The sequence below is a fragment of the Alosa alosa genome, chromosome 9 (assembly GCF_017589495.1).
Source record: "Alosa alosa isolate M-15738 ecotype Scorff River chromosome 9, AALO_Geno_1.1, whole genome shotgun sequence".
NCBI classification, from domain to species: Eukaryota; Metazoa; Chordata; class Actinopteri; order Clupeiformes; family Clupeidae; genus Alosa; species Alosa alosa.
In genome coordinates, this window is record NC_063197.1 from 19927782 (window position 1) to 19942781 (window position 15000).

Genomic DNA, 15000 nt, shown 5'->3' on the forward strand with positions numbered 1-15000 from the left:
GTAAGGAGAGCGGAGGCAATCCCTCCCGCAGGTCGTTATTAAGCGGGGCCGCCCGCAGAAGCCGCAGGGGTCAGCCGAGAGAGCGGGGAGCGCTGCACGGGGGGACGGAGCCGTGGAGATGGGATGATTGGCGTCGGGAAGGAGGAGGGTGGAGGGTGCTGGTGTAGGAGAGGGTGGGAGGAGGCGCTGGGAGGCGTAGGAGGAGGTTGGAGAGGGGTGGTTGGAGATCAGAATGAAGGATGAGGAGATTTGTCTCCAGCCGGTCTGGGAGGAAGAGAGACAGAGAGGGGGGACCAAGCCATGTCTTGCCCCCCGACAGTGCTCCAGGGGGGCTGGCGAAGAGCTGCTAGAGTGGTGGGGGAGTGGAGTGGTGGTAGTGGTGGTGGTCGGGTTGGAGCTTGGAGGGCAGGTTATAATGAACGGCTTTCTGTTCAGGCCCTGGGGCTGGGGGAGGTGGGCAGCGGACTGGCCCCTGTGCCACTGGGATTGGCCCCGTGGTAATCCCCAGATTTCCTGGGCTGAGGAGATAGAAGACAGGAAGAGTGATATGAAGGGAGAGAGAGAGAGAGAGAGATGAGAGAGAGAGAGAAACAGAGAGAGAGCGATAGAGAGAGAGAATGAGATAGAGGGGAGAGAGAGAGAGGCAGACTAGGAGGATAAGAGGGACAGAGACAGGCAAAGAGGTGTGAGGATTTGATTAGATAGAGAAGAGTGTGAAGAGCACAGTGCCAGAGAGAAAGAGAAATGAAAAGAAGAGGTGAAGAAGGGAAGCAAAGAGAAGTGTAGAGGGCTTGAAAGGTGTTAAAGCAAAGGAAAGGCTGGAAAGCCTGGATGTGTGGACGTGAAAATGTATAGAAACTTCTGGAACACTTAGAGGGCAGAGCAATGGGCACTTAGAGCTGGCAGACACCAGTGCAGCCCACTTTATCCGTGCCAGATGCCATCACTTGAAAGCATTTTTTACCCTCACGTAACTCAAAGTTACACAAAGAGGCGCCTTGGGCCAGTTAAGAATACTCTGGCAAACTTTGAGCTCTGGAAATCGAGTTTGATGGCATTTTTATGTTTCCATGTTGCATTTATAGCAACTGACAGGGTACAGGGTTACCTCAAAAGAAAGGGCTACTCGTTCGAAAAACTGGATGATAAAAACGTTGTAGACAGCAGCGAAGCAAAGCGTAGCTCTCTCCCAGGAGTGGTTTGGGTAACTCCATGGTGACCTTGCGAATCCCGACATTCCACTCGGTTCCGCCAGCCACCACATTTTCTGGAAGGATCTGGAAGGATCTCTTGCGCGGCACAGCCTCATCTGGAACTGTTTTAGGTGGGCTGGTGGATGGAAGTAAATAGATCCATGACGACACAAAAGCAGATAGAGAATAGAGAGAGGGGGGGGGGGGGTGAAGAGAAAATGAGGAGGAAAAATAGTCTGAATGTTTTCCAGTCGCTTCCCAAACAGCAACACCCCACCCACCCCACCCCACCCCGCCTAGTCAACACTTGCTGTGGGTGTGAAGGTGGAGGATAAAGTAAGGAAGGTTGGAGGGTCAAATGAAGGGGGGAACAGGTGGGTGGAGTGATGGAAGGAGGAGATGGAGGTATAGTCATAATGTGGGAAGCCAGAGGCCACTGTTTGTGTCTGGCCCCAGGCTGTCTGGCCCCGCTGGGGATGAGTGGATGGGCTGGAGGGCCTTCGACTGTTGTTGTTGCAGCACCGATTCTCACAGTGCCTGAAGGAGCTTTCCATCAAGGGCCCAGCCACACACACAAACACAAACACACACACACACCCACACACACCCACACACACACACACACACACTCTCTCTCTCTTTCTCTCACACATCCTCACACACACACACACACACACCACATGCATGTTACCGTAATGTGTAACATGGGGCTCAATGGTAAGGCCTCCACAAGCGGCCACTGGAGGAAAGAGAGGCGGAAACAGAAGTTGGGAAATGGGAAAAGCAAGTGAGAGGAATAACGTGGGAGAGTAAGCAGGATTTGGATATCCAGTTTAGAAAGCTGCCAAAGACCAGTGTCTTGAAGTCCTTTCAGTGCAAGCCAGCGCTGTTGAGTCATGACAGTGAAGATTTGCAGTGAGGACCTTTTCACTGTTTAAATCTGTGTCATGTCATCCGTGCATCTGAGTATTCCACACTCTACAGTGGTTTTTATATATCCCATTAGACCCAATACAAATCCAAACTGTTCAGTGCACACATATCTAAATGGCAATTGACCACGACGTCTCTCTTCCACCTCGGCCCCCAGGCTTGCACAGCGGTTTATTGGTGACCAGTGTAAACATCTCATCGCAGGCCCTTTCTGTCTCCCATGCACCTGTGCTTGGTTGGAGGTATCCCATAATGCCCCTTGGCACTGGAGAGATTGTGCAGGACTAAAGGAGAGGCCTGACAGCTGTACAGCACATGGCGGCCTCTATACCCATATCTTTTTATTTGTTTTGCCATACTTGCTCTCCCATCCACATTCTCTCTCTCTTTTTCTCTCTTTCTCTCTCTCTCTCTCTCTCTCGCTATCTCTCTTTCTCACTATCTTTGCACTTTGGGTCAACTCTGTTGTTTTTAACTGTGCTATACAAATAAAAATGACTTGATTTTACTTGACAATCTCTCTCTCTCTCTCCAATTGGTCTCTCTGTTTCTTTCCCTCCCTGAAGTGCGCTTTGTCTTTCACCCTCCGACGTTGAACACTCCCTCGTCTCAGATCCTCCTTTTCGTCACGTTGAGGTATGGCGCACGGTCGCGGCCGCTCAGAAGAAACGAGGGAGTAAGGGGGAGGAAGAAAGAAGGAGAGGAGGGAGAATGTGTGCTAGTGTGAGCGCGTTGGCTGACAGGCTCTGGCAGTCCAACACCTTGTCATCGGCACCTCCTCATAACATGTTTCGAAAAGTATCAAAGTTTCAGTCGGAAAAGAAGGAACATTAATGCTAACAAACAGCCAAGGTTTAATACACTTCAAGGTCAATTGCTTCTATGTGCACATGTGTTGATAAATGAATGTGCATGTGTTTTCTCTCTCTCTCTCATTCCCTCCCTCTCTCTCCCTCTCACTCCCTCCCTCTCTAACCCTTCTCCATTTTGAAGGGGAACTTTTAACATTCTCTCCTTCATTCTCCCCTCATTTTTTTTCTTTCATCTTCACGTTTCTGTTTCTTTTTTGTCCAAACACTAATGAAATTTTGGAATGCATCGCTTTTGGGAAAGAGCTAGAGAAAAAGAGAGAGAGAGAAAGAGAAAGAGAGAGCGCTTGCATTCGTTCTGCAGAAGAGGGCAGCTTCCAGCTTTGTTCTCAGGGCGCCTTTATTTAATCATCGCTTCAGCTGGTTTTCTTCACACAGATGCTCTCTGATAAGAGAGGCAGCGAGGCCCTGGGTTGGCTGGGGCCCCATGTGCGATAATGTGTTCCTAATTAGTGGGTCATTTCAGTGCAGCGCTCTGTCTCTTCTGTGGACTTAAGGGGTCAACGTAATGCACTGTATGTGCTTATGGTAAGGTTGCCACGTATGACCGGTGGCCCCTCTCAAAATGGTGACATTGTACGGCTGTCGGGCCGAGCGTAAGGAAAGAGCAGTCAGAGTTTCCTGTCTGTCTGTCTGTCTGTCGGTCGGGGCGCCACCCTTGGTCCCTGCCATCCCTGTTCTTCTCCTCCACTTGTCTCTCCACTGCCAACCTTTCTGTTTAAAGGAAACTCCCAGGCTTGGCAGCACGACAGAGACTGAGAACGCAGGCCGTGCCGGCCTGTGCGCATGTATGTGTCAGCATGTGTGTGTGTGTATATGCAAGACTTTCTGTGTGAGTGTGTGTGCGCGCCTGAGTATGCATATGTGTGTGTGTGCATGTGTGTGCACCTGCGCGTGCATGTGTGTCTGTGCGTTTGTGCGTGCCTGTGTGTGTGTGTGTGTATGTGTGTGTGTGTGTGTGTGTGTGGGTGTGTTGGGATGTTGTTGGGAATGGATTTATTTGAGTGTGCCATAGGTGAACAGTTGTGTGCCGCGTTGGTGATGGGCCGAGGGGGCTACTCCCCATTTTTTACACAGACATCCTGTTATGGTTCATGCAGAACAGTATTTGAACCGGTGTGGATAGGGTTTCATTCCCATCTTATAGAAATGGTAGAGTCAGAATGAAAACATGATGGTGTTGTCTCCCTCCATCAGCACCATGAAATATAATCACATCACTACTGAGGCCAGTGCACCACTGCTGTGTGCCTTAATGTGTGTGTGTGTGTGTGTGTGTGTGTGTGTGTGTGTGTGTGTGTGTGTGTGTGCTCGTGCTCCATGTGCGTGTGTTTTGCTGTTGGCCCTGGCAGGCCGCCGTTCTGCTGCAGGCATATCGTAGCTGCGGGTCAATGGGGTCTAGGGGCGGGAGATGGAGAGAGAGAGAGAGAGAAGGAGAGTGAAAGAAAGAGAAAGAGAAGGAAAGAGAGAAAGGGAGCACGCAGCTCGATCTCACCCACAGGTCGGGCCAGCAACCCTCGCTCTGACCCGGATAGCGGGGAGAAGAGAACCAAAGACAATAAAACAGCACACGCGAGTTTGATATAAAAATTCATATAATTAACCGCAGAACACAAAGTGCAGAGAACACACAGAGCCGAGCCGAGACGCACATGCCACGCTGGAGGAACCATCCAGCCTTTCCCATCCATTAGCACCACCCCAGGAGGGCCTGGCAGGCCCCGGAGGCAGGGGAGCGCGCGGGAGAGTGCATTCTGCACTTATGGAGCAGGTTGGACGGCCGATCAAGGCCCTCAATTTTCAGGATTACCGGTTTGGCTGGCAAACGAGGCACAGCAAAGAAAGAAAGAAAGAGAGAGAGAGAGAGACAGTGAGAGAGAGAGAGAGACAGTGAGAGAGAGAGAGAGAGGTTGGAGGGAATGAGACAGAGAGAAAGAAAATGCATAGCCCAAAATAGAATGTTTGAGTCACCTCTAGTAAACTAAATAAAAGCTTCTCGCGGCGTCTGTTCTTTGCTGCTTTGGCGCAAGGCAGAGATGGGTGAGGTCCTGTTGATCTTAGCGTGCGAGGGCAAAATGAGAAACAATAACAGAATGCAGGCAGGAAGAGAGGCAGTGTAGTAAACTCTCTCTTCAGTCTGTGTGTGTGTGCGCAGGAAAACTAATAAAGGCTCCACAAAGAAACCTTTTAGGTACTTTTGGGAAATCTGTTGGGTCTTTGACTTGAAAAGCATCTAGATCTTGCAGAGGAGCCTTAATTGTTCTTGGTACCATGCTTAAGAAATCTAAGTGAAGTAAAACTTTGAAATTAAACCATTATTTGTAGCTTTATTTTCAGATGAGAGGCCAAAGAACTAAAAGTTCCCAAGTCTGCTTTCGCAGGATAATGTCTGAGGAGATCCTTAGGGATAAGCAGATCACTTACTCAGTGGTCAGATGGATGTGCTTTTCTGTCCTTGATCCTCTCTCTTAAGAGAACTTAGGCATTTGGAGCGCTTGCTGTGTGGACCAAACTCTGGGGAATGGTGTGTGTGTGTGTGTGTGTGTGTGTGTGTGTGTGTGTGTGTGTATGCAGGGATAGTGGGGGTGGAATGATACTGGTGGGATTTGCCAGCGAGAGTTTCTTGGTTTTTGCTGGCTGTTCCGTGGTGTGACCATATACCAGAAGAGCTTACAGATACTCTGAAGTGACATTCTAGCATTCTAGCAGATTGCATTTTGGGTTTCCTTGTGTGATCGGAAAAACACAAAACGCCATGTTCCAAGTTTTCCTGGCGGCCATAGGATAAACCAGATGTAGCCTTAAGCCTGCATACAAATCATACTGCTCGCTTGTCGCCATCATTATGAAAGATTACCCTCACTTTTCTCCTTAGGTAAATCTTCATGATCAGCAATTAGCATCAAAGGCTGCCCCTCTGGGTTGGGAGTCAGTGTGTGTGTGTGTGTGTGTGTGTGTGTGTGTGTGTGTGTGTGTGTGTGTGTGTGTGTGTGTGTGTGTGTGTGTGTGTGTGGGAGAGAGAGAGACAAATAGAGAAAGAGAGAGAGAGAGAGAGAGAGAGAGAGCAATCAAGCAACAGCGTACGTGATAGGAAACGAATGTGTTAGCCATCGGAATGTGCGACTGTGTGAAATTGAAGCCACCGCCGCCATCACCATCACCACCACAGCCGCCAGGCTTGGAGCCACGCACGAGCGAAAAAACCCGCCAGCTCGCACTCCCCTCCTCTGCCTCTGTCAGAAAGGGTGAGCGTGAGTGACGACTGGACTGTGGCCGGACCTCAGTCAGGGGGCAGGCTGGGAGGATGTGAAGGGAGGGCTGGGGGGCTGGTTGTGGTATGAAGGGGCGTGCGGAGGGGGATTGGGGACATTGGTTGGTTGACGGCAGACCGAAGGTTAACCCCTGGTGTTTGGGACAGCTGCTGCTTGCTGCAGCGGCGGCTGCTGCTGTGTCGCTGGGGCTGCTGGCTGCTACACGCCATAAATTCAGCCTAAAGAGGGTTTACTTTTTATTTTAATGGGGGCTGTAAATTCAGTGCGCTCAGGCCCGGGGAGAGCTATTTTTAAAGGGGCACTCTCCCTCTTTTGCGCCTCTCCTTGTGCTTTCACTTTTCCCATTTCCCTTGACTGGAGTATTGCCATCTTGCTCAGAATGTATCCCTGTGTGTGTGTGAGTGTGAGTGTGTGTGTGTGTGTTTGTGTGTGTGTGTGTGTGTGTGTGTGTGTGTGACTTTTGGAGTGTGTATGTACAGTATTCTTGTGTTAGCTCATGTGTTATTAATGTAACCTCAACCCTAACCCATTCCTGGCCAGTTGTTTTTTTCCAGTGTCACAAATGCTTGCATCCTGACCAGTCCTGACCAATCCTGTTCTGTTCTGTCCCACAGGTGTTGTTTGCGCTCAACCACACACTGCTGCAGCACGAAGGCGTCCGCGCGGGCAGTCTGCAGGGCTCCTACACCACCGAGGACCTCATCACACACTATAACTGCGGGGACCTCGGCGCCATCATCTTTAACCATGACACCTCACAGGTGGGTCAGCGCTCTGGCCGTCATGATCTGCTATTTATACTGGTGCGAATAGTTTTTCATTCACTTTTTTAGTTTGTAAGCCGTCTGAAGAGGTATGAACATGCATGCTGGACATGTTGGACGAAGGGTAAATTGAACATTTTGGAATGCTTATTCAAACATTTTCAGATTTAGCAGTTCAAAGAAAACATTTTCTCCTTGAATGTTCGCCTCTGGTCAAAGAATTTGGATGCACCTCACGTTAGGCTAATTGGAGAGACAAGAACACTGTTTGTATGTGATCAGTACGACATGAGACGGTGTGCTGTTACATCGAATATCCGCATGGATTTGAGGTTCAGAGGTGTAGCTATTCTTGGCTCTCCAAAACTATATTATTCCAAATCCCCAATTAAGTCATTCATACATTGCAGTAGAATTTGTACCTTTTCTACCTAACGTCTGTCGAATTAGAATTATCACCTCCTTTCACAAGTAATTTAATTTTCACTTTGAACGGCAATCACAACTATAATGATACTGATTCTATTTTTAAAAGCCACTTTATAAAAACAAAAATAATTACTTCCTTTATTTTCTTAACCAACATACTGCAGCTATTACAGGTTAGTGACACAAACTATAAAACTCCATGTGCTGTTGTAGTAAGTCTCAGCACTTAGACAAATTACCAAAACTGCCCCGTAAGAAGTCAATAGATTTGAGCTGAACTAAGTGAAATTCTTTCACTGTGAATTTTTGTCCTTCAGATGTATATGTTATGAAATAGCTCTTGTACTGTATTTCTTGTCTGTGACGTTAATCACCACATGCAAGCCATTATCCCTCTTGCCGAGTCTGCACAATACCATTGTCATTTACCACTGACACAGCCCCTTGTTATGATTAGAGCTCACTGCAGTGGTTCTCAAAGTAAAAATGTCCCACTGAAACAAAGCAAGGTGCTCCTCAGTCCCCCCACTCCTTCCTCCAAAGCCCCCCAGGCCTGCATTACAGCCCATTGAAGCCTGCTTACCACATGTTATTACAATCAGTCTCTGCCCAGACCTCAGTGTTGTGATGTATAGCCATCTCTGGGAACCTGGGGCCTGAGAGGCAGGTGCTCCCTGATGGATGAACTCTAATCCAGAGCCCCCACACCCTCCGACCCCCCCAAGCCCCCCAAACCCCCCTCATCCCCTCCCCCACCTCCTTAGCTCCCACAATTCAATCTTCATCTCGCTAACGGCCATCCAGACAGCTAAGGGAAAGCCTAATGTCTTTCAACTGTTTCAACATAGATTACTCAACTGGGCCCACGTTCCCCCAAGTCAGCTTAGCATAGCATAACCACACAGCACACTTATGTTAAGGATGTGAAGAAAGAAAGAGAGGGAGGGAGGGAGAGAGAGAGAGATAGAGAGAAGAAGGAAAGGAGAGAGAGAAGAAATTGGGGTGAAAGACAGAGGAGATTAGCAGGAGGTGCTGTGTTGCTGAAGATTGTGTTAAGGGGAGAGCAAATGAGTGAGAGAGTGGAGAAAAGCGAAAGATAGATACGGAAGAGGTGAACGACAGGTGAAGAGAAGCAGAGATAGAGATAGCAGGGCTGGGAAGCTGACACACACACACACACACACACACACACACACACACACACAGGAGAGGCTCCAGGGCAGGAGTGCAGCAGCGGCAGCAGCAGCCGCCGCAGGGTCCCAGTGAGAGGGGGTGAGGAAGGGAGGAAATATTTCCCCGTCGCTCCATATTTCCTGTGTGGGGCAGGACGGAGCGCAGCTAATGGGCCTTCCTGTGATAAGTTATCTGTGTGCGCCGAAACTCTCCCCCCGACAGACACACGCACACACACACACACACACACACACACACACACACACAGACACACACACACACATCCACTGCTGTCTTGAACACTCTCAGTCAGCAGGGCCTCCTCCCTCCTCTTTTCTCTCTCTCTCTCTCTCTCTCTCTCTCTCTCTCTCTCTCTCACACACACACACACACTCTCTTTCTCTCTTCCACATTCTCTCTCTCACACATGTACAAATACACAGCTCTCTCTCTCGCTTTCTCCCTTTCTGCCTCCCTTTGACACACACACTTTTTCTACCCCCCCCTCTCTCTCTCATCTTCTCTCTCTCTCTCTCTCTCTCTCTCTCCTTTCCACTCTGCGTGTCCATGTGCTCAAAGCCCCACAGGCCACTCATCAGCCCAGGCATCAGGAGAGGAGAGGAGAGGAGAGGAGAGGAGAGGAGAGGAGAGGAGAGGACAGGGGAAATAGATAGAGACACTCGGGACAGATGAACGGAAATACCTCTTGGATTACTGTGATTATTAGACAAGAACAGAGAGCAGGTGGGGGCTGGCTAGGAGGTGACAGCTTTGGCATCTTTGGTGAAAGGGATTCCTATAAAACACAGGCCTGAATAGAGCCGGCCCAGCCTCCTCAGGATGAAGTCAAGATCAAGATGAACTGTGAAACACGAAATCGATAAAATGTCTAATGTCAGGGGTGTCAAAGATACAGCCTGGGAACCAGATATTGGCCCGCCAGCAGGTTTCATATGGCCCTCCCAGATGTTTTGGGTAGGGTTAATGATAACTGCATGTGAATATCTATAATATATGTATATATACATCCAGTTATCATTGACTGTGTGTAATAAACAATATCTGTGATATGATAAATCTATTAGGGCAATTCCGCGCAAAACTGTCACGTCCATAACGCCAACGAAATACCATGGCATTGTGTTGCCGTTTTGGATGTGACAGTTTTGCGCGGAATTGCCCATTAAACCTAGCACTACAAACATCCTCTGGAAGGAAAAATGTGGTTTGGCGCACCGACAATGACATTATATTGGTGCCATAAGCATGTACTCTGTGGTGCTGGTGAAAGAGAGAAAGAATGAGAGGAAAGGTAATGTGTTTTAAGAAAGAAAGAGCACTATATGACAGCAGCAATAAACCTATATGCCTTGTTTGCATACAGTATGTAGTCATATATACTGTAATAATAAGTGGGTGCATCAAAGGAGTATATCATCAAACAACTATCTGATACCCGTGAGTAACACTCCTAGCCTGGCGGGCCATCCTATATCATTGAAATGTATAGTCTGGAATCGAGCCATTCAACTCGCATAATCCAAGGGGGGGCAGAGAATTGTCTTTCAAACTGCCTAGGCATGCAATAGGCCAGCCTTCTGACCATATCCGTTATCCGTTAAAGCGGCAAATACATCCTTCTTGAAAGGAATGACTTAAGTGCATTGTGTTGCTCAACTTTCAAAGAAAAGCACAAGTCCAACTCCTCCAAAGTTGACGCCAACGCCGATTCAAACAACCGCTCTTTGTTCGCCATAGCCACCTTCCTTGTTGTTCACCGTCGCAGGACTGTCGTTATCCTGTTAAGCCCGCCTTAAGACTCTCTAACAAAATAGAGCGCTGTGATTGAATAACATCCACGGTGTTAGCCAATAGAAATTCCTATGGTTTGCTACTAGACGTACAGGCTGAGCAAATTAATTTGCCGCCGCTAGGGTGCGTCTAGATTTCTAGGCTATGACAAAGAAAGAGCACTATATGACAGCAGCAATAAACCTATATGCCTTGTTTGCATACAGTGTGTAGTCATATATACTGTAATAATAAGTGGGTGCATCAAAGGAGTATATCATCAAACAACTATCTGATACCCGTGAGTGACACTCCTGTATAACACAAAAACATTACAGTAATATGTTCTTGGCACCTCACATAGTACCTTTTCTCTTACAGTTACTTTTGTTCAAACTGAGAGATACTCCTGACTGTCCTATCAGGATGTGTGTGTGCCTCCCTCTCAGGTTTAGCTGGTTTATGCTCAGCGGTTTGCCTCCAAACAGCTTTACCATACGAAGCAAAGTCGAGAGACTGCAAGAGCGGAGCTCTGATGTGCCCCGAGAAAACACTGACGGTGGAGAAGAGGGAAAGAGTGATGGAGTGTGAGAGAGCAGAGCAGACCTGCAGATGGAGAGAGAGAGAGAGAGAGAGAGAGAGAGAGAGCAGACCCTGCAGATGGAGAGAGAGAGCAGAGCAGACCTGCAGATGGAGAGAGAGAGAGAGAGAGAGGAGAGAAAAGGAGGAGAGAAGGGGAGAGAGAGAAAATAGAGATGCTGGAAAATGGGGAGGATTGCTGAAAAAAGGCCCTGAACGCAAGCCATTAGAAACAGCTCATGCATCTCTACCTCAGAGTACAGTAGGAGCACACATATAAACACTCACATCTGCATGCATGGGTTGTACGCATATATGGGCCCATGTACACACACTCACACAGACACACGCACACACACACACACACACACACACACACACACACACATAGACACATCACACAGACGCACACACACACACACACACACACACACACACACACACACACACATACACACAGCAAATCGCACGCACACATACACATGCACACACAGTCTCACACACACGCACGCACACACACACACACACACACACACACACACACACACACACACACACACACACACACACACACACATACACACAGACACACAGACACATTGCACGCACACATACACATGCACACACAGTCTCACACACACACACACACACACACACACACACACACACACACACACACACTCACAAACACACACACACCCCACTCACACACAGACACACACAGACACACACACACACCCCACTCACTCACACACACACACACACACATACACATACATATACAGCACATACAGTTGATGTGTACTGTCACGTAATGGACCTTCTGTACAATCACACTGGAATAAACAGACAGTACATGTTAGAAAACACATGACAAGCTGTATGACAGAGAAAGGGAGAGATGCATGGAGCGAGGGATACAGAGAGACAGAGGGAGGAGTATGAGGCAGCAGTCGGGGGTCCAGTGTGTATGCCTTGCAGCTGAGGCTGTTGTGATATGTCGAGCTTAAACAGGAATCTTTCAGATAAACATGGCTAAACACTGCGAGCCCAATATAGAGATATTCCCTCTAGTGCTCAGCTGGCTCACAGCCCTGCCATATGATGGGGAATTCACACAGGCACAGAGAGAGAGAGAGAGAGAGAGAGAGAGAGAGAGAGAGAGAGAGAGAGCATAATGTACACATAATTTTCAAAAACACTATTCTATTCAGTCAAACTGTCAAACATTCTCTCTCTCTCTTAAACTTTATACCTCTATTTGCCTCTTTTTCATCTTTCTCTTCTCAGTCTCTTCCACTCCTTTTTTTCTCTCCCTTGCTCTCTTCTTGTCTATCTCTCATTCTCTCCCCCCCTCCCCTCTTCCTCCTCTACCCATGCCCACTGGGGAGAGCTCTGGTCAGGAAGTGGAGAGGAACTTGTTCCTAACAATTGCTCTGACCTGTGTGCAGCAGCGGGAGCCACTGATACTCCCTCTGAGCACTGCTGGGATCAGGCTCAGGTGCAGCCTGCTGCAGAGATATCCTCCTCCTCACACACACACATACTGTACACATACACACACACACACACACACACACACCCATGGATACTGCACACGCATACAATACATGCATACATGACCATGAACACACTACCCATACACAGATACACACAAACACACACACACACATACACATACACACACACACACACACATAGAGAGAGAGAGAGAGATAGTCATAAACACTAAGAAACACACACACACACACACACACCTCTGCCCTACATCTTCTCTTTCTCTTCCTCTCTCTCTCTATCTATTCCTTCTCATAAACCTAGTTGCTCCCTAAATCCCTCTTTTTGCCTCCATCTCCATACCTTCCCACCGTAGTTCCTACCTCTCATCTCATCTCATCTCATCTCCTGTCCTCTCTCATTACAGGAAGCTCTCTTTTTTTTCACCCACTCTCTTCTTCAGTTTCATCCAGTATCCCTTTCTGCTAGGCTAGGTATCCCTCTATCACACCTGTCCCCTCTTTTTCCATAGTGTCTAGTTCTCTCTCTCTCTTTCTCTCTCTCTCTTTCTCTTTTTGCTGTCTGTTCTTTACCTCCTCCAGCCTTTTGTACTCCTCTACATCTTCTCTGTATGTCTCTTGTTCTCTTTTACTTCTGTGAATTTATGCGTAGCTATGTGTCCAAGGTCGACCGTCGCCATAGTATCAGTTAGAAACAGTGAAAGTAAGAAGAAACAGTCGGCATGAATAAAATGGCTATAATCTAAAATAAACACATGTGCAAACGATCGCATGAAAAGCTACTGATCATCTTTACTGCTTTCCCCTCCTTTCCTCTCAATTAGTTTTCCCCTCTTTATGCCTTCATAGCCTTTCATACACACACACACACACACACACTCACACACACACACACACACACACACACACACACACACACACACACATTCACTCATCCTTGTAGAATGAAAGCCAGGCTGGGCCAGCCGGAGGCCAAGAGCCGATCGCTCCAGCACTCTGTCTGCCGTAAATCAATCAATAAGCAATTAACGAGCACGCAACGGTGGTCGCAACAGAGTCCCCTTTCACACACACACACACACACACACACACACACACACACACACACACACGTTAGCGGCTTCCAGGAGCCGGTCACGCCACGCAGCACGGGAATAAATGTCAGAAGCAAATGGCCTTCCAGCACACTCACACACACACATATCCTCTCTCTCTTGCTCGCTCGCTCTCTCTCTCTCTCTCTTTCTCTCTCTCTTTATCTGCCACACACACAAATACTCCCATCACTTCACAGATGGATGCCAAGTCTATCAATAACACCCCATATTTTCTTTCTCTCCCTTTCTCTCTCTTGTCCTCTCTCTCTCTCTCTCTTACCCTCTCTCTCTCTTCCTCTTCCTCCCATTGGCCTGCCCCTCCCTCCCTCAGCTCCCTCACTTCATCAACAGCTCCCTGCCAGCCCACGAGCGAATCACGGCGCAGCAGATTGACAGCTACTTCCGCCAGGAGCTCATCTACAAGCGCAACGAGCGAATGGCGAGCCGCGTCTCCGCCCTGCTGCAGAGAAGCCCCTCCCAGAGCTTCTTCTTTGCCTTCGGAGCAGGTGAGCTAACTATTCGTAACGCAACGTGTGGTGGCACCATCGTACGTGCTCTAAGCATTACATACACTGTAGTTAGTAAGTGGCATCACAGTATATCACAAAATGCCTTAATTGATGTGTCACAAAGTCACAAACATTTAAAGATAAAGAAATTGAATCAGTTGAATTTGATAATTGGATTCCTCCATGAAATTGAAAACTGAGTCAAATGCTGAGAATTAGTGTATGGTTTTGTACATTTGGTATGGGGTTATGATATTATATGGTTTTGCAGATTTGGTATGGGGTTATGGTATTATATGGATTTGCAGATTTGGTATGGGGTTATGGTATTATATGGGGCAATGGGGTTACAGTGACATGTTTACTGTAAAAAATGGTATGATATGCACAAGATTTTGTGTGTAAGAAGTTTAAGAAACACTGTAGTGTATTTCACAATGTGGAGAGAAAAAAAAGTCCTCAGTGTACAGGACTTATTGACTTATTGAGATATTGTTGTAGTAAGATTAGTGCACCATTTAGATTACAAGAATATACTGACCAAACACGACACACAAGCTCAGGCCTGTACACTGTGTACATTCGTTTTCTCTCCACATTGTAAAATCACTCAATATATCTATCCATTCCCAAAATGTTACATTTTGCACTGAATCATAACAGAACATATAGCTGAGTTTACAGTTTGGCACCAGAGTGTCTTTATGGCTGTGTTTGATCAATGGGGTCATCAGCATGACATTTCTGTGTCTGAAGTAGAGAAGTGTGTTTAGTGTTTAGTGTTTTGTGAAAAGTGTGAAGTTAAGAATGTGCTTATAGTTGTACAGATCTGGGTTTAGGTTTTGCTTACCTTTTAGAATTTAATTCTTTAACT

General features: G+C 47.6%; 1 protein-coding gene across 2 annotated transcripts in view; it reads left to right on the top strand.

Annotated features, from left to right (window-relative positions):
* The window catches only part of trabd2b (TraB domain containing 2B), an 84298-nt gene that overhangs the window by 46045 nt on the left and 23253 nt on the right, over positions 1-15000 (top strand). For both annotated transcript variants that reach the window (XM_048253670.1, XM_048253671.1), the window contains exons 3-4: positions 6882-7028; positions 13949-14123. In XM_048253670.1, the coding sequence (XP_048109627.1) occupies positions 6882-7028; positions 13949-14123 (322 nt within the window). The remainder of the gene's footprint in view (positions 1-6881; positions 7029-13948; positions 14124-15000) is intronic.